The sequence below is a fragment of the Pelmatolapia mariae genome, linkage group LG3_W, assembly GCF_036321145.2.
Source record: "Pelmatolapia mariae isolate MD_Pm_ZW linkage group LG3_W, Pm_UMD_F_2, whole genome shotgun sequence".
Taxonomy (NCBI): Eukaryota; Metazoa; Chordata; class Actinopteri; order Cichliformes; family Cichlidae; genus Pelmatolapia; species Pelmatolapia mariae.
This window is the reverse complement of record NC_086229.1, coordinates 37373547-37392730: the sequence shown is the minus strand read 5'-3', so window position 1 is coordinate 37392730 and position 19184 is coordinate 37373547. Positions and strand designations below refer to the sequence as shown.

Sequence of the window (19184 nt, the reverse complement as noted above, 5' to 3'; positions counted from 1 at the left end):
TAATGAGGCGTCGACCATGTTTTCAGTTCTTTGGAAGAAAACATGGCCCTTTGCCATCCTTACTTTTCTTTGACTTCTTCAAATGCAGCTGAACTCCAGCTGGTATTTGATTGGACTCTGCAGCTGTTTCTGGTCATCAGTTCATTCCTGCAAACCTCTGAACCTGAACAACAATGATGCTGCATTGCTGGCTGATCCCAAAAGGTTGATTCTGTTCATCTGGACGTTTTCACATTTGCTCACTGATCAGGTGACTTCTTCAGTCTCAGCTGACTGCAGCTTTACAACCTTACAAACAGCACATTTGCACAATGACTGAAACCAGCAGCACCTGATATATATGATACTAATATAATACATATACATATATAATCCATACTAATGATGAAGGAACTGAGCTCACAGTGTTCATTCAGTGAACTACTCAGTTTATTTTGGGCCTCAGAAATGCTCACTCTGTTTGTACATCACTGTCAGCAATAGACTCATTCTGCTGTGTGGACAGGAACACATGTGACATCACTTCCTGTTTGTTTGTGACTGAAGAAGTTTACAAGGAATCATTTAGAAGAGTTTCAAACATCAACTGATTGAATCCATGAATGTGAAAACGTGTTTGTGAGTGAAAGAGACAGACATGTACAGACTGAACTATCTGTTCAACAGTCAGAGTGTTTCTCTAACAGGAGACACTCTTTACACTCAGCACAGGGACACTGAGGAACCAGGAGACCAGAACATAAACCCAGGATAAAGAGTTTGAGTGAATGTGGTGTTGAAAGTGTGGAGGTGGATCAGAGTGTCAGAGGAGACTCTGTAGAAGGACAGAGTGCCAGCAGGACAGTCCACATACACTGCTGCTCTGTTAGAGACAGAGGAGGAAGAGGAGGAGGAGGAGGAGGAGGAGATGGATGTTCCTCTGTTATTGTGCCAGACACAACGAGGACCATCATCAGAGCAGCTCAGACTCCAGGACTGATCATTGTATCCAAACACACAGTCTTCACTGCCTCCTTTCCTTCTGATGCTTCTGTAACTCACTGATATAGAAACCTCTCCTCTCCACTCGACCTCCCAGTAACAGCGACCAGTCAGACCATTTCTACACAGCAGCTGAGGAACAACATCAAATCTGTCTGGATGATCAGGATATGACTGAACCTCCTCCACATGTGTCACCTTCCTGTTGTTGTCAGACAGTTGGAGGTTTGTGTTCACTGTGTTTGTGTCGATTGTGAGTTGACAGGAATCTGATGGAGAGAACAAACACAATCCAGCTGCAGTTATTGATCCATCATCTGTTCATTGATTGACACTTTGATGATGACTCCTGACATGATGAAGATGGTTGAATGTGTGCTGCTTTGTTTTCATGAATCCCATTAAAAACACACTTACACTTCCTCAGACCTGGTCTCAACCATCGGACTCCAGCAGGCTCCACCCTGAAAGGAGGAGGGGTCAGAGCAGTCAGCATGCACACATGGACATTACATGGCTCTCATACACACACTGTTAGACACTGAGCTCAAAGCTCGGCTCCACTGTTTTATTCAAAGAAATCTACATTTATTTATCAGCACATTTAAAAACAGCTTGAGCCAAAGTGCTGCACAGAGTAGAGATAAAATAGGAAACATACACAGTAATTACTATAAAGACTCGTCAGAATTGAAAGCTACAGAGTACAAATGTGTTTCCAACCGGGTTTTAAACATGTCGAGTGTTGTTGACGACCTGATGTGAAGGGCGACTGTTCCAGAGTTTGGCTGCAGCCATCGATAAAGCTCACCTCTGTTTTTACGGCTAGTTCTGGTCAGAAGCTGCTTATCTGCAGACCTGAGGGGTCGACTTGGATTATTTTTGTTAAAGAGAGATAAGATGGAGCCAAAATAAATTTCTTCTCAAAATGCAACACTTGCACCTGCACATTTTTATAACCTGCGCTCGGAATAGTGGCACAAAAAAAAAAAAAAAAAACAAAAATAACGCCATAGAGGGGTGGTAGTTACACTCACAGTAGCACAGTAACAGAGCAGGAGAGAGAGAGAAAGAGAGCCAGGGACAACAACGTCACATTAGGAAGGTATAGTAATCATCCACAACTATTTTCCGTTGCGGATGATAAAGGATTCAGAAAGTTTTTTCATGCAGGCCCATATGACAGAGAATATGCATCTTCTTTTCGTTTTCATATTTTAATTTATATTTAATTGTGTTGTGGTTTGCAGTGTTTTGTGTTGTTTCACTTTAATTTTGTTTAAAAGGAAAAAGCTGAAAATTTAAATAGTTAAAAGTTGAAATGTGAATCGTTGGTTTTTGTATTATATGATTTATTTATTACATTTTATGTGGAGTAAGTAAATAAAAGTATTTACAAACTCCAAAACACGTAAAAACTCAGAAGCACGTAAAAAGTCAGAAGCACGTAAAAACTCCAAAATACGCAAAAACTCCAAAACACGTACGAACTCTGAAGCACGTAAAAACTCCAAAATACGCAAAAACTGCAAAACACGTACGAACTCAGAAGCACGAACAAATTCTTAAACACAACAGAAGTGCTCCAGGATGCTAGGTGCAGTGTTGAGCTTTGTTACCTAGTGGCTACACAAGCCAGGAAGTACCAACGACCGGATCTGGTGTGTGGTAGTAACAGGTAAATGAACATTTTTTTAAATTATTTGAATATATATGAGTGCTTGTGTATGAATACACAAACAATACACATATGCTTTCAATTGTGTAATTTAAGTGATCTACGTAGCTGTGCTTTGGAAGTTCAGTTAACGCTAGAAATGTGTTTTAGTTTGTATTAGCTTTTTGGAGTTTGCACGTGCTTGGTCTCAAGGGGCCACCGTATATATTTATATATAAACATATATAAATAAAACCACTTTTTTTTACATTAGTAATTCCTTTTGTGCATAATTTTATATTGTTGTTGATAATACATTAATTAAAGCAACAAAACAACCTGAAAAGCTGGTTCAGAGCCGAAAGAGCCGTCTCTTTTTAGTGAGTCAAGCCGAAAGAGTCGGAATTCCCATCACTATTCTGTTCCTGTGCTACTGCCAGTGTAACTACCGCCCCTCCCCCCTCTGCTCAGCGCAAGCACAAGGCTCACGTGTGGAGTGAAGCGGAAAAAAGTGCGAGAGAGAGGGTGAGAGAAAGAAAAAAAAAAAATCGGCTCTAAGATGAGTTTCGTTCGCGACCGACACATGACTAAAGTCATTGCTTTCGTCCAGAGTTACTCATACAAGGTTATGCATTTGTGCCTAAGAAATGCTCCAGCTCCTCATGAGGTAATACTGGTGGATATCAGTAATGTGGGTGCTGGAGCTGCTTTTCTGCCTAACAAACACCCTTCGTGTTTTAATTAACTAACGTGCACGAAATAAAACTTGGCATTCACTGTTTTAAAATTGATTTCATAAAAGTATTAATTTGGCTTAAAGGACTTTATTACAGAATTCCTTTGTGTAGTAAAATTTATAAGAGAACATTGTTGAGCTGTTAAAATTGGAGACAATCCAACTGAATTTTTCACCCACATTTATGAAGTTTGTCACAATTTAAATGAGCATGCTGTTTAGGGTCCTTGGTCACACGTTCCAGCGCTTTAACCGTGATAAATAAACATGTGTCATAAATAAATGTATCATAATAAATATCTAATAATATGATAACAGCAGCAAATATTCAGTATATCAGTACAGACTCCAGTCTTTCATTTAACTGTTTTTAAACAAACTTTATTTTCTGCATTTGTTAACAAGTATTAACAAACTGTATTAACATTTATGGATTAACACATCTGTATGTGTGTAAAGCATGCCCCCCACAGCGCCTTAGTGAGACAGAACAAACAAAAATCCTTTTCCCGTAAAGGCAAATCAAACAAGGCAAATAGAATAACATGGGGTAATACTGCTGGGTCCAGAGGGTCAGAGATAATGACTCATTCTCAGCAATGTTACAGTTTAAACACCAGACTACATTTCCATCCACAGCAGCAGTGTGACTGTCACTGCAGTTATTTCAGTGGCTGAAGTTTGATCTGTGTTGTTTACCAAAGTGCAACAAAAGCTGTTTAACATGATTCATTTTGAATTCTTACAGAAACATTGTCATATTTGTCTTAAAGTGTGTATAGCAGACTGTGCCTTCACTGATGAATCCACCAGCTCTTTTTGAGCCTGTTATCACTACACAAACATTTGTTTAGTCTTTCCTGTAAAATAAGGTCAAAAACATGGCACAGTCAGACATCCCACACTAGGTAAAGGGAGTTACACCTACTGTAACTCCCAGTGATTTTAGAAAATATCAGTAGTTACAGGCTACAGCGGTGTATCCCAGCACTGATGTTAAGTCAAACATGGACACATACAGAATAGAAATAACATTTTTTGTAAAAGCCAAATTAAATTTGGAGGTGATTTAGCACTGTTAAAATCGGAGCACTGTATGTTACTGTAATGTTTTACACTGAACGACAAACTTTAGTGTTGTCTATAGTTTAGTGTTCAGTGCTGAAAGCAGGATTTGGATTTTGAACTGTAAATGTGTAAGTGATTGACTTTGTGGAGATCAGAGTACATGAGTGTGTTTCAAACACGTGGCTGTTACAGTGTATGTGGGTGGGGATGATCTGTGTCGGCCAATATTTAGCAGGAGGTGACACAGAGGATTGTCACAACCAGTCATGGACCGTCTCTGGATCCTGAGCTGCACTCTGTGTGTCCTCCTGAGCTGGATGCATGTGGATCAAGCAGTGGCTGAACCGTGAGTTTGTCTTCAGCGTGTTTTTGTCTGTGTGAGTTGTTCACTGCAGTAACTGCTGTATGTGCGATGCTGTATGCAGCCAGTACCTGGTGGCCATTCCTGCAGTTATTGAAGCTGGAGCTGAGGCCAAATTCTGTGCAACTCTCCGACAGCCCAGTGGGACTCTGGTCATGACTGTCACTTTGAAGTCCCGAGAGAAGAACACGACCTTATTCACACATACGTCAAATGAAGCATTTCAAACCTGTGTTCAGTTTAAGGTTGGCAACCAGCACTTTCACACACAAAGTGTGTTTGTTAGTTTTTATAGCATTATTGGCTTAAATGACTATCTAAATATCCCACTGTCCCAGGCTCCTTTGGTACAAAAGGAGGTGCAAGACTTTCAGGTGGAGGTACGAGGAGACACATTTTACTCCAAACAAGTCAGAAAAGTGATGATCCGAGCGTCTGATACCTTCACATTCATCCAAACAGACAAACCCATCTACCTCCCTGGACAAAAAGGTAACAATGTGCTGTTATTTTATATATGACACATAGTTCATTCCATATCAAATCATCATGAGCCAGCTGCTCCACCATCTCCAATTTGTATAACAAGTTTTATGGTGTAAAATTTGGACACACATACAGTAATTGATGTGAAATGTTTGGTTCATATAGCAAATGCTTTTCACCATATTTTAAACGTCCGTTGACCGAGATGTTTGTTCGCACTTTGAGTCCATCTTTGAACAGAACTATTTAAAAAAATTCCCACAAGCTTCATGTTTAGCTCACACTAATGAAGAACTTCACATTGCAACAAAGACAGCCAGTGACAACGTCTGAATGGTATGTAGTTGTATTTCACAGTAATGCAAAATAAAACATGCAGAATACTCAGAGTGCACAACTTCCCCCAAAGAGCAAAGGCCAAGTTATATTTTCCATTTTGAGACCTTCGCTGTGATGGAGAATTAGACAGTAATTGAGATTAACTTTGGAATAAGCTAAGGGGCATTACTCAGACATGATTTATTTTTTGTCCCCGATTACAGAGTCAAATTCATTTTATGTGAAAGTTTAATGGTTTTATCTTTAATAGTTTTATTGTTCACAATTAAATAATTATGTTCAAACATGGAATTCAAAGTACAAAAAAACATGAGTGAAGTATATGGCGGGCCACGGGTGCCAAAATCTATGAAACACATAATTAGATAATAAATTAACCTCCTAGGACCTGCCGTCCACATATGTGGACATCACATTTTGGGTTATTTAGACCAAAATACTCAATTTTGCTCTACATGGGCCTGATATCCACTTACGAGGACATTATACTGCTACTGTTCCATCAAAATTTTAAATGAATATCCTCATTTGTGGCTCTCATTTTTCTTAAAAACAAAAATAAGGTAAAAAAAAAAAAAATCTGGAAATTCTTTGTTTTTATGTTCATTGGGCCCCAATATGCCCAAATATCCAAGAGAAATTAAAAATGCATGTCGTGGAAGAGTTCGGGTCTTAGGAGGTTAAATGTCTCATTAATTAAAATATAAATTAGTGATATTAGTGATATCAATTAAATTTCAATAAATTATATATAGATATAGATATAAATATAGACATATATATATATACAATAGACATTAATTAAATATTAATTACTTCATTTAAAAAATGTAATAAATTATTTGAATGATGTGAAAAAGTTTCTGTTCATCTGGATGTTTTCAGTTCCAGTTACTAAGGCCAGTTCTCCTAAGGCATCGAATGATTTTAGGCCTGTGGCTCTGACTTCTTTAGTGATGAAGTCATTCAAGAAGATAATGAAGAAGCAGATTTTAATGCATGTTGAACACCATCTTGACCCCTTCCAGTTTGCCTGTAGAGCAGGAAGAGGTGTGGAGGATGCTGTTGTCATACGCCTGCATCTCTCGTATAAGCATCTTGAGGCCCCTCACACCCATGCAAGGTTATTATCTGCTGACTTTTCATCAGCATTCAACACAATTAAACCCTTCTTACTTGCTGACAGGCTTTACAATCATTTTAAACTTGACACTAGTCTGATTGGCTGGCTGACAGACTTTTTAACTAATAGGTCACAATGCTTGGGGGTGAATCATGTACTTTCTGACGTGCTCTCCTCCTCTAGTGGATCTCCCAGGGGTGCTGCCTCTCTCCCCTTCTGTTCATTCTGTACACAAATGAGTGTCGCAGCAATTTCACGAACAGACACATCCTGAAGTTTGCTGACGACACAGTGATCGTCAGTCTTCCTGTGGGGGACGAGTCAGGCCATGGGCAGGTTGTAGATGGTTTTGTGGCTTCGTGTGATGAGTCTTTCCTTTCACTGAGTGTGTTAAAAACTAAAGACATGATTATTGATTTTAGGAAGTCCTCTTATAGCTCATCACCTACTGTGATTAAAGCTGTCCCCTTGTGGGACAATAAAGAATTTGAATTTGGGGAAACCCTGAACCAATGACTTTCTTTTGGGTACGATACCAGAGCTCTGCTTTGGACTTCCTCTGTGTGCAGAACCTAACAGCCCATTGTTAGTCAGTGGTGCTTGTGTCAGTATTTATGCAAATGTACTGTTTATACGATTGAGGAAACCTGCAGTCATCTGAGATTGAAGAAGTCACCTGGATCAGTGACGAAACGTTTCTCCCACTGAAAACGTCCACATGAACAGAATCAACTTTGGGGGTTTTCCTTACCTGGATGATTGAGTATACACTAACAGATATTTAGGTATTTATGTCTAATTTCCAGTTTCCAACACATATTTAATGACCTGTCACCCATCAAACTCAGGGGCAGAGACAATTTAGACAGAGTCCAAAGTAATGCTTTGGCCTGGTGTCTGTTTATTTAGTGTGCCCTGCTTAACACACACAGTTCATTTGGACCTGATGGAGCTACACCATAAGCAGTATTTTGTAATACTTGCCGCGTCACTAAATGTGTTTTTAATATTTTTATGTAGTGTAACCTTCGAGTCTGTCCACGTTACCACCAATCCATATCAGTCCATTATCTGAGATCTGTATTGACTTGCTATGTAGGGTAAAAATCTGATGTTGTGTTTGTTGATAAATTGCAGTGACAGATTAATTCACTGCAGCACAGCAACCATGAAATATTTAATTAAAAATTGAAAAACAAAATACATAATTTAATTAATAATACATTTTTTTAGATATTTAATTAATTATTTCAATTTTAATTAGTTATGTAATTATGTGTCTATTTTGTTAATTTTAGCAATCATGGCCTCAACCCTAATGGACCTTTGTTTTAAAGTATAAGGAGAGAAACAGAGAGATAATCACTTTAAACTTTTTCTCACAGTGAATTTCAGAGTCGTTGCCATGGATAATAAGATGCGACCGGCCAATCAGCTGGTGAGTTTTTGAACAGTGTTATTAATTATGCTGTTTAGAATTGGGATGCAGTGATTTACACAACAATTTCTTAACTCCGCCCGTCTTTGGTTCTTTCTTTCAGTATGATGTCATTGAACTTCAGGTAAGAGAATATCTCCAGAAAAGGTTTTTACCTCTGCTGTAAATGCATCAACACAATGCTGAACACATGGAGTCAGTCAGACTTGATTGTTCCCCGTTCACTGCTTGCATATGCTGCTTCTGCAGTATTACTCCAAGTCACTGACAGTGCAACGTTTCACATTGGACAAATTGGGTTGCATATATACAGAGGTGGGTCAAGTATCCAAAAATTTTATTCAAGTAAGAGTAGCATTACTTTAAAATATTATTAAGTAAAAGTGAAAAGTAGTGTTAAAAAAAAAACACACCAGAGAGATTGCTGTCAGTGCTCGCAGGGTCAGGTGCAGCTGCCATTCCAGCCAGCCTGTAAGCCTGTATAATGATATTGACAACAAAGAGTTGTACTGGTCTTACAGCCAACAGGAAAATATCCAGAATACCAGATTACCAGTCAAGCCCTGCTGTCACCACAACTTTGCACTGCCAGTAAAGTTAGAAAGCCCTGTGACTCAGTTGACAATGGCATTACCGGCTTTTTATTCCTTTAATTGGTATTACAGAAAATGAACAAATAAACAAATGTTCAAAAGAATTATTGTGTTTTTACACCGGCCTTTTCATTTCGCATGTAATAATAATTTTGATTTAATGACTCCATAAACACAGCCACAGCGTCCCTGTCTTTACAGCCTAGGTTTCTTTATATCATTTAATTTTTAAACATTTTTAAACAAGTGCTTCACATTCACAAGGGGACTAAGCTGGCTACAAATGAAGACAGGTCATTTTTAAGTCCCTCTAAATTTATAGAGACAGGGGGGCTCTGTGCATCTCTATAGTGGGCACTTATCAAAGTGGCTCTGATCTTGTAGTGGAGACAGTATGACATAGTCTACACAGGTAAGAGGAAGTCAGCCATTTTTAATCACTACAACTTTGATGTATTTTTACTATTTACACATGCTGTACTGTTTTTGACTCAGGTTTCATTGTTTGGTGTATGTAGCAATGCAAATGTCAGTGTTTAGTTATACTTCTGGAAGAAATATATGGATCCTCAGTCTTTAATGATATTGCAAATATTGTTACTTATCATGTAAAGGCATAGCAATTTGATGTTTTGCTGCACAAAAAGTTAACATGATGACAGGTACAGTGTCAAGCTTATCCAAAATTTTGCATGTGTTAAAAAATACAGCGAGGACACACCTACATACAATCTTGAATCTTGAATTAGGTGTCACTGCCATTTGATTTAACAGGATCCTAATAGGAACAGGATTGGACAGTGGCTAAATGAAACATCCAATAGCAGAATACTGCAGCTTTCTTACTCCTTGGACACTGAGGCCCGTGAGGGACCGTACCAGATCATTGTGTCAGTGGGTGAGAGGAATATATCTCACAACTTCAAAGTGGAGAAATATGGTAAGTCAGTCTTATTTATTCTTAAATTCTTTGTTGTAATGGAGTGTAAATGCTGACATTCATATTTTCCCCAGTTTTCCCCAAATATGATGTGACACTAAATATATCTGAAGAAGTGCTTATTGGGCAGGAAGACATTGAAGCTGAAGTGTGTGCAAAGTAAGGAAAAGTTCTTTCAGGACAAATTATGTATTGTAAAATCTGGAGTTTGGAGAGCAAACTCCACTCATAATGTTTATTTATTTTTATTTAAATAGGGTACACGTATGGACAGCCTGTACCAGGACGTGTTACAGTTAATGTGTGCCGACCTATTAATAGGTATAGCAGTTTTAGTATATCGCTGTACGATTACGATCTTTTGGCCCTATGGCAGATGGGTGGCTCCTGCCACACAGAGACAAAGCAGGTACAGTTATGGATATATTTCTCTTTTTTCTCTGATTCTTTGGGTACATTCAGGCCACTGCATTAGCATTACAGCATACGGGTTGCCTGCTCTACCCAGTTAAACCGGCTCATACTTGTTTCCTCCATGCGTTTGAATTTTTTAGTGACTGATCAACTGATCTTTCTTGGATGGACATGTCAGCTCCAAAGGAGTGAAGTGGTTATTGTTGGGCCTAAATGGCTGCAACGGTTGTGTTGGTGCTTCTAATACCTGCTAGATAATTAGCATTACTGGTAGGGCTCAGGCAAGTGGTGTGTCTCATTATGTCTGTCACAGAAAAGAATACAATTTCTGTGAGAAAACTTCAAAAATACTGTGATCAGACTGTGACACTTAAACAAGCTGAATGAATATACACATATCCAAAGATTTGAACAGTTTTGACTGATTTACTGAGTTACTGGTACAGTACAGTGTTGTTTTGTCTGTTTGTGCTATATACACAGTATTTTAGTAGTTGGCAGGCAACATTATGGCATCATAATGCGGTACAGTGCAAAAATATTGAGCCACTCCTCTTTGTTTATATGTTCCATGTACATGGGAAATAGCTACAGTGGTTTACTGACACATGCAGACACAAATGGAAATGCAGCCTGAACTCTCTCAGGCCAGCTTTCATCAGTTCAAGCCCTGCTGTTGTCGGCGTTTGTTTTAGATTCAAAGAAGGAAATGGGAATAAAGGATGTGTTTTGGCTACAGGCTGCTTAACAGTGTTGGGAAGGTTACTTTTAAAATGTATTCCACTACAGATTACAGATTACATGCCCCAAAATGTATGTTGTTACTCAATGAGAGTAACGTATTCTGAATACTTTGGATTACTTATTATCATGCTTTTTACAACTACATGAATGTACTATTGCTGTGTGATTTATTACTGTTACTGAGGCTACTCGCCATACCAACACCAACTAGATGTTTAAATCTTAATATAAATGAGTAACAGTAGGAAAGTTGAAAGGCTGCTCCAACAGAACTTATTGTTTCAGAGGAAAACAGGAACACAGTGTACAGTCGAGTCTAAATAGTTAATAGTTACTTACTTACAGCTGGGCTCGTCAGGCACTCTTCTTGGCTGCAGTGGTTATTATTACATTTACATGCTTCCAGCTCCCGTTTTTGCTCCGTGACAGCTCGGACTTTTCTCCTTTCTCTCCCTCCCTCGCTCACAGACACATAACAGGTATGGCAGTCCATTCTCCCTGCAGCACGGACTACACTGCCCATTCTTTAGGGCCATGCCTGTAACACTCTGCCTGTTGCCTTCATATTAAATTATCTTTTGAATAATAATTATTAAAAATATTTCTTCACGTCATTATGCGGGCCGCAAGTAGAGGTGACATGCGCTGCGAGATTAAGACACAGGCATTAGAGCCTCTTAATGTGTGTTTGTTTGTTCCACCGGCGAGGAATTAGGGTGGTTATGGCCTTTGGGAAGAAACTGTTTTTGAGTCTGTGGGCCTTTGTGCTGATGCACCTGTAGTGCTTCCCTGAGGGAAACAGGCTGAACATGTTGAAACCAGGGTGGGAGCTGTCCTTGATGATTTTTGCTGCTCTGCTGAGGCAGCGGGAGGAATAAATGTCCATCAGGGAGGAGAGAGGGCAGCCTCTCCCCTCTCCCCTCTTCCCTCTTCTGTGCTGTCTTGACTACACTGTAAAGTCTCGCTCTGTCCAGGAGATGTCAGCAGAGATGAGGACACCAAGGAACCGGAAGGTGTGCTCCCCCCAGTCAGTGCTTTACCTCCTGAAGTCGACGATGGCCTCTTTGGTTTTCTTAGTGATAAGTGTCAGGTTGTTTTCTGAACACCAGCTGCCAGCTTCAGCCAGCTTCCTCTCTGTCAGCTGCCTCGTCTCCCTTTGAGATGAGTCCGAGTACCGTGGTGTCATCAGCAAACTTGATGATGAGGTTGTTGTTGTGGGTCGAACTGCAGTCGTGGGTGTAGAGAGAATACAGGAGGGGGCTCAGCACACAGTCCTTTATCCAGACACATGTGAGAGGGGGGAGGCCAAGAGTGACCAGTTTGGTGATGAGGATGTCCGGGATGATAGTATTAAAGGCTGAGCTGTAGTCCACAAAGAGCATTCGTTTGTAGCTTTGCTGCTGTTCCAGGTGACTCAGCACAGCGTGGAGGGCTGTGGCGAGGGCGTCTTCTGTGGATCTGTTTGCACGGTATGCAAACTGGTGGGGGTCGAATTCTGGGGGGAGGTAATCCTTGATGTGCTGAAGGACTAGTCTCTCAAAGCATTTCATGATTACCGGTGTGAGGGCCACAGGGCGGTAATCATTCAGGCTGGTGATGGGAGACTTCCTCGGCACTGGGATGATTGTGGCTGATTTTAGACAGGATGGGATGGCTGCCTGATCCAGTGAGGTTGAAGAGTCTGGTGAAGATGAGGGTGAGCTGGTGTGCACATGCTCTTAGCACCTTGCCAGGTACTCCGTCTGGACCGGCCGCCTTCCTGGGGTTCACTGCTAGGAGCACACGTCTGACATCTGGATCTATTTCAGCATAAATACCTGATCCAGCCCAAACTATATGCTTTAGCAAAAAGGAAAACTAGGGAGGGCGTCTGTCTCCTGAATCCAAACTGGAAGCTGGTTTCACCGACTTCATGTCTGGTTCCTCTGTTCTGTCCATCATCATTTTCTGTCAGCTTAGTAATTAGCCTCAGTGTTTAGTCCTTTGTTCATGATATCCTTAGTTTTCTCTCTCTGTTAAGTATTTATATTCTTAGGCCTTCGTAGATTTAGTCATCTGGGTTCTGTTCTCGGTTAATCGTGCTTTCCCTGTGTTTCTCCTGCACTTTTCAAGTCTCGTCTTTTAGTGAGTCCATGTTTAGTTATTTTCTGTTTTATTTTCTATTTTCCAGTCCTTTGTTTTATGCATCTTGTCTTGTTTTCCACATTGAGTTCTAGCAGTGTTCCACAGGTGTTTCCTCCCTGTTCTGTCTGTTTATTCTCCTGTTCCCAAACACTGTTTCCTGGGATTCCAGTTTTCCTAGAAGTGTATTTCCTTAGTTAGTATTTCCAGTGGACTATCTTGAACTTGCTGTGTTGAAAAACCGTCCACTTGTTTTTCTTCCCACTTCTGTGTCTTGAGTTCTGGATTTGGGTCTGTACCCTGATTGCTACACAGCATTACATGATACGCCTAAAACCCCAAACAGACATGATGGCTATCACAGCAGTAGTTTGTAGCTTTCTCTAACTTGGGTGTAACTGCTGCTGAAGTTTATTGTTAATGTTTGGTGTAGAATAAAGGGCCATGCTCCAACTGATGTTTAACCAAAATTTTAATCTCGTCTTCGCCAGCAAACACCGTGAAAAACTACAGTGAAAAAAGAAATGAAAACACAGATATTGTGTCAGCAAAATAAAATTACAACCGCAAAAAAACGTACACACAAAGTAAAATACACAACCATACCACGTGCGCCTTTCTACAAAACATTTGTGAGCAGTTGCAGTTCATATTTTTTCTCCTTATTCACAAGCTAGCTTGTTTTTCTGGCTCGAGTCTTTAGTCTCTGGTGGCATATGCACCTTAATTGAACATCCCTCCAAAGCACAATACTCAGCTCCACCAGTAGGCGCCAATAATACAACATGGGATTTAGATGAAATACCCTGTTTTATAATCATAAAAAACATTATAATCACAAAAATTGAGAACAAATAAACACATTTCACTATGACAGCTGCACTGGGTATGAACAAGTTAGGTCAAGAAACAGATGCTAGAGACGTATAAAGAATTAGAAAAATATAATAACAAAAGACAAGTACTAGTACTGCAAATAAAGCAACATAGTAAAGCTGTCACAAGATAAATTAGTGATCTAGTCAAGTTGAACAGAGAGATTTATAGTACATCGTTCTGTCGCTGGTAGAATTCCAAATGTTCAATAACCAGATAGTGGTCACACCCAAGTCAGTCAAGATAACAAACAAGATTGGCATGTTCAATAAATAACCGTGCAGAAAGAAGCAATGATATGTGGTAACATTTTATAATAACATTTTTTTAAAATTGTTCAGATTTTTAGCATATAATCACAGGAAAATGAAAAAAGTAGAAAAAAATAATGATGTTGTTGTAAGTTGTGGGCACCCACAGGATCTTTTAAAAACATGTGAGACAAACTGCACTTTAAGAAGAGACCTTTTGGGTATTTTTCATTGTAATTTAACAGTATTATTAGGGGATGGGTGGAGTAAGCTAACTTAACATTATAATCAGAGTAAAGACAAAATACAAAAATACTTTTCAAAACCCTTTGAACAGCTACAAAAACTGGGTCTAATTACTAAGAGCTGTTATTATGTCACGGGCTGTGATGGCAGACCGTGGAGTGGCAGTGAAAGTAGGGCCCAAACGCGAGACTCTTAGTGAAGGACAGTGGATTTATTTACAGGAGGTGAAAAAACTATATACAAAATCCCAGCACTGTGGTCCCGTGGTGATTCTGCCTGAATCCCACGCAGTGCAGATGTCCGTGAAAAGTGAAAAGTTGCGACTCCAAAACACTCCAATTCCCACACCGTGACTTAGAAGCACACTCCGCTCCAGATTCCTGGTAACACAAAAAACAGAAGGTTAGCAGGAGATCTATTTCCTCGGAGGTTATGCAAAAGCTCACGGCAGTACTGACGAGTTCTGACTCAAGGATCTCGTGTCGGCCTCAGCTCAGCTGCAGTCTTAAATGCCGTTCCCTTGACGATCGTAATCTGCTGCAGCTGGCAGAGGACGACGAGCGGCAGGTGTGGCTGTCTCAGGAGCAGAAACACTTCCGGGTTCTCAGTCTCCTCAGCAAACCCACACCTCCGGAAGCTCACAGGGAGACACATGGAGAAACGGAGAGCAAACCAAAACACCACACGGAAAACATAAACATACACTGGAAATACATGAGCCCTGGGTCCCTAGACCCAGGCCATGACATATTTCACTCCTTTCCGTTGGCTGATTTTATCCTTTAGGCTCAGGAAAGTTTGGACACCTACTTATTTTATGGTTTTTCCATATTTTCATGACTATTTTTTTTTTTTTTTTTTGCTAAAGCATATAGTTAGGGCTGGACCAGGTGACCCTGAATCCTCCCTTAGTTATGCTGCAATAGACGTAGGCTGCCAGGGATTCCCATGATGCATTGAGTTTTTCCTTTCCAGTCACCTTTCTCACTCACTATGTGTTAATAGACCTCTCTGAATTGAATGATACCTGTTATTAATCTTATTGTAGGGTCTACCTTACAATATAAAGCACCTTGAGGTGACAGTTTTTTTGATTTTGAGCTGTATAAATAAATTGAATTGAATTATTTCCCTTGTAGATTCTCACTGAAGGCATCAAAACTATGAATGAACACATATTTAATCATTTGGTGAACAATGCTGAGCACTTGTTGGCCTTTTTGCCCTCCATCTCATCCCAAACCATCTCCTTTGAGTTTAAGTCAGGTGACTGTGGAGGCCAGGCCATCAGGTGCAGCACTCCATCACTCTCCTTCTTGGTCAAACAGCACTCACACAGCCTGGAGGTGTGTTTGGGGTCGTTGTCCTGTTGGAAAATAAATGATGGCATGTTGCTGCAGGATGCTGTGGCAGCCATGCTGGGTCAGTGTGCCTTCAGTTTTGAATAAATCCCCAACTGTGTCACCAGCAAAGCCCCCCCACACTATCACACCGCCTCCTCCATGCTTCACAGTGCGAACCATGCATGTAGAGACCATCCATTCACCTTTTCTCCGTCACACAAAGACACATCAGGTGGAACCAAAGATCTCAAATTTGGACTCATCAGACCAAAGCACAGATGGTCTAATGTCCACTCCTTGTGTTTCTTGGCCCAAACAAATCTCCTTTGGCTGTTGCTTTTCCTTGGTTGTGGTTTCTTAGCAGCTATTTGACCATGCATTGATTCACACAGTCTCCACTGAACATGTAGAGATGTGTCTGCTACTGGAGCTCTGTGTGGTATTTATCTGGACTCTAATCTGAGCTGCTGTTAACTTGTGATTTCTGAGGCTGGTGACTCGGATGAATGTATCCCCAGCAGCAGAGGGGACCTTTGGTTTTCCTTTCCTGGGGCGTCCTCATGTGATCCAGTTTCATCGCAGTGCTTGATGGTTTTTGTGACTGCACCTGGGGACACATTCAGATATGAGCTCTAACAGTTGTCAAACAGGGCTGTCAGCTGTGCACCAACCTGACTTCTGCACAACACAACTGATGGTCCCAACCCCATTAGGAAGGCAGGAGATTCCACCAATTGACACTGTGAGGTGAAACCATGTCAGGCGACTACATCATGAAGCTCACTGAGAGAAGGCCGAGGGTTTGCAGCACTGTCAGTAAAGCAAAGGGCGGCTACTCTGAGGACTCTAAAACATAAAACATATTTAGAGTTATTTATAGATTTTTCTTTGCTTCACCTACAATGTAGAAAGTATTAAAATAAAAATTAAAAAAAAAACACTGAATGAGAAGGTGTGTCAAAACTTTTAACTGGTAGTGATGTCCACAGATATCAGTGCTAGTTCAGGCTTGTTTTTAAATGATTTCTATCTTCCAGGTGTTGTCCAGAGGAGCTGTCATCATGCAAGGACAAACACAGGTTCAAGTGCAAGATAGATCGGGTAAAATTCCCATATTTCCACATATGCCACAGCCAAGCATGGACTTTGGCCTGTTTTGTTGATCTGTGGATGTATGTATGGACCTCTGTTTCAGTGACTGAGGGCCAGGTGTCCTTTAAAGTCAGAGTGTCTCCTGAGATGGCTCCAGAGTTCCAGCTTGTGGCTTATGCTGTCCTGCCAAGTGAGGATGTTATTGCCCACAGTGCCAACTTCTCTACTGACAAATGCTTCAGCAACAAGGTGAGTGTAATTCTAGAGGTGTGCTGTGTGTTTGGTGTCATTTGTCTGCAGTCAAATTCAAATCAAAGTCATCTCCAGTTGGCTAAATCACGTGAGGATTTCTAGCATCAGTAAATGGACTGGTTGTTCCACAGCTGTTTCTACTCTACCTGAGGACTCAAAGTGCTCCTTCATACGACCTCATTCGCTCACTACCATTTATACAAGCACCTTTTTCAATGATGATGCAAGTCCTTTCTATCTAACACTGACACAGATTCATACAGTGTGCAGCTTGGGCTACAGCCATCCCACTGGGACTCATGATTTGTCACTCACCACATTGAAGCAGCACATTTAGCCAGCAGTGAGTGGGGACTCATCACAGTAACATCTACGGGTGTTTTGTGTGTGTCAGGTGTCAGTGGAGTTTTCACCGTCTTCAGCCGTCCCAGGTGAAGAGACCAACATGCAGGTGACGGCCCTGCCACGTTCTCTGTGTGGTGTGAGCGCCATCGACAAGAGCGTTCTCATCAAGGAGCCTGGGAAGACTCTGGATGCAGATAAGGTAACTGCTGATATTAACACCAGTGAGATGGACACATCCTTATTTCCAGAGCCCGTAGTGTCACAAGTTACCAACAGCTCACGCCTTCGCTCTGGTACTTGTGTCCTGATAAGTATTCTTTGGGCAGTCCTACATTCAACTGTTTTAAACAGTAATAATACATAATACAAGGTTACATATGCATGTGTGGTTAAATGTATGTTTCAGGATCACTTGTTGCTCATGTGGTTGCAGACAGCAATATTTTAATCTTATAAAATTAATTCCTTTTGGGCAAATTAATATTTCAGCATGGAGATAAATCCAGGATCATGAATTTTTTTTAGCAAATAATTCAACCATGTAACAATCTGTAAGTGTATCACCTGCCAGTCAGTGTCTGCTTTACTTGAGAAGAATTTAACTTTGCATCAAAACTGCTCAAATACGTGAGTATTTGTTGATGTTAAACATACAGCAAAACCTGGAAAAAGTGAGGCTTAGTGAGGTAAAGGAGCTACAGAGACAGCTTCAAATGGAGAACACTTACTGTAGCCATATAAGTCACTACGAACAATGTGGTGTTTATAGTGAAACTGTAGAACTGCTGTAAGATTTGGTAAACAGATACTTCAACTATAACACCTCACATCTGCGGACACTTACTGCTAACTTGATCATTTTAATTTATTTTTTTTAAGAAGTCTTCTTAGATCATCAGCAATTGATTTAAGCCTAATCTGTACTCCATATTTCCATATTTACACCAGTACTACATGTAAGAGTTAAAAAAAATATGTGGATCAAATGTGACCAGGCAGGCAGGCAATAAATGTTTGGATGTTTTGTTGAACTGCACTTTTCTTTTCAGATATTTGACTTGCTTCCACTCAAGAAATCCTCAGGTATCCCATATGAGGTTCGAGATGCTGAAGAATGCCTTAATGTGAGACCAAAAAGATATGTTTTGCCGTACCCCGGTCAAGAGCAAAATGACGCCTATGCAGTTTTCCAGGTAAAATACATGTATACCTGTGAGTCCGTCAAACATAATGTAAATGCAATAGTTTTTGTTGTTGGACCAGTTTTTGCTGATCTTCGTGTGTTGCTGAAATATCTAGAAAGTCGGACTGAAGATGGCGACAAACTTGATTTTTCGATTGCCTTCATGCCTCAAGTTCAAAGGAAAATTTTACCATGATGGCCCTCGTGTCGTCTCCGGTGAGTCATTCGCTTGTTTGTGTTGTGTCTGGCTATAAATTTTGCTTTTTATTTACCAAAAAGAAAACAGGTAATTATTTTTTCTATTTTTTATTCAGCTATTGTTCTGGGCTACAGTCCCCCAGTTAGAGATCCCATACGTGGACTAAGTAGTCTTGATCTGGGATCTGCTGGGCAGCTTCCTCCACCAATAGAGACAGCTCGCTCTTTCTTCCCTGAGACTTGGATCTGGGATCTGGTGGAAGTTGGGTAAGTATCTGTTGTGAAGAGATCTGGTGCATATTCCATTTTTTAAAAAGTTTATACGATCACATTAAGAAACCCATGTGAACTTTCTGCTGTGTCTTTGCACACATGAAAAACATGAAAATAGAATAAT

General features: G+C 40.4%; 1 protein-coding gene across 1 annotated transcript in view; it reads left to right on the top strand.

Moving 5' to 3' along the window:
- Positions 1 to 3285: 3285 nt before the first annotated feature.
- The window catches only part of LOC134622444 (murinoglobulin-1-like), a 33051-nt gene continuing 17152 nt past the window's right edge, over positions 3286 to 19184 (top strand). Inside the window, exons 1-16 of the mRNA XM_065470160.1 lie at positions 3286 to 3305; positions 4690 to 4788; positions 4868 to 5048; positions 5142 to 5295; positions 8137 to 8189; positions 8293 to 8313; positions 9557 to 9722; positions 9797 to 9881; positions 9981 to 10131; positions 14918 to 15041; positions 16747 to 16818; positions 16913 to 17058; positions 17456 to 17605; positions 18456 to 18599; positions 18706 to 18790; positions 18898 to 19054. Of these exons, the coding sequence (XP_065326232.1) occupies positions 3286 to 3305; positions 4690 to 4788; positions 4868 to 5048; positions 5142 to 5295; positions 8137 to 8189; positions 8293 to 8313; positions 9557 to 9722; positions 9797 to 9881; positions 9981 to 10131; positions 14918 to 15041; positions 16747 to 16818; positions 16913 to 17058; positions 17456 to 17605; positions 18456 to 18599; positions 18706 to 18790; positions 18898 to 19054 (1808 nt within the window). The remainder of the gene's footprint in view (positions 3306 to 4689; positions 4789 to 4867; positions 5049 to 5141; positions 5296 to 8136; positions 8190 to 8292; positions 8314 to 9556; positions 9723 to 9796; positions 9882 to 9980; positions 10132 to 14917; positions 15042 to 16746; positions 16819 to 16912; positions 17059 to 17455; positions 17606 to 18455; positions 18600 to 18705; positions 18791 to 18897; positions 19055 to 19184) is intronic.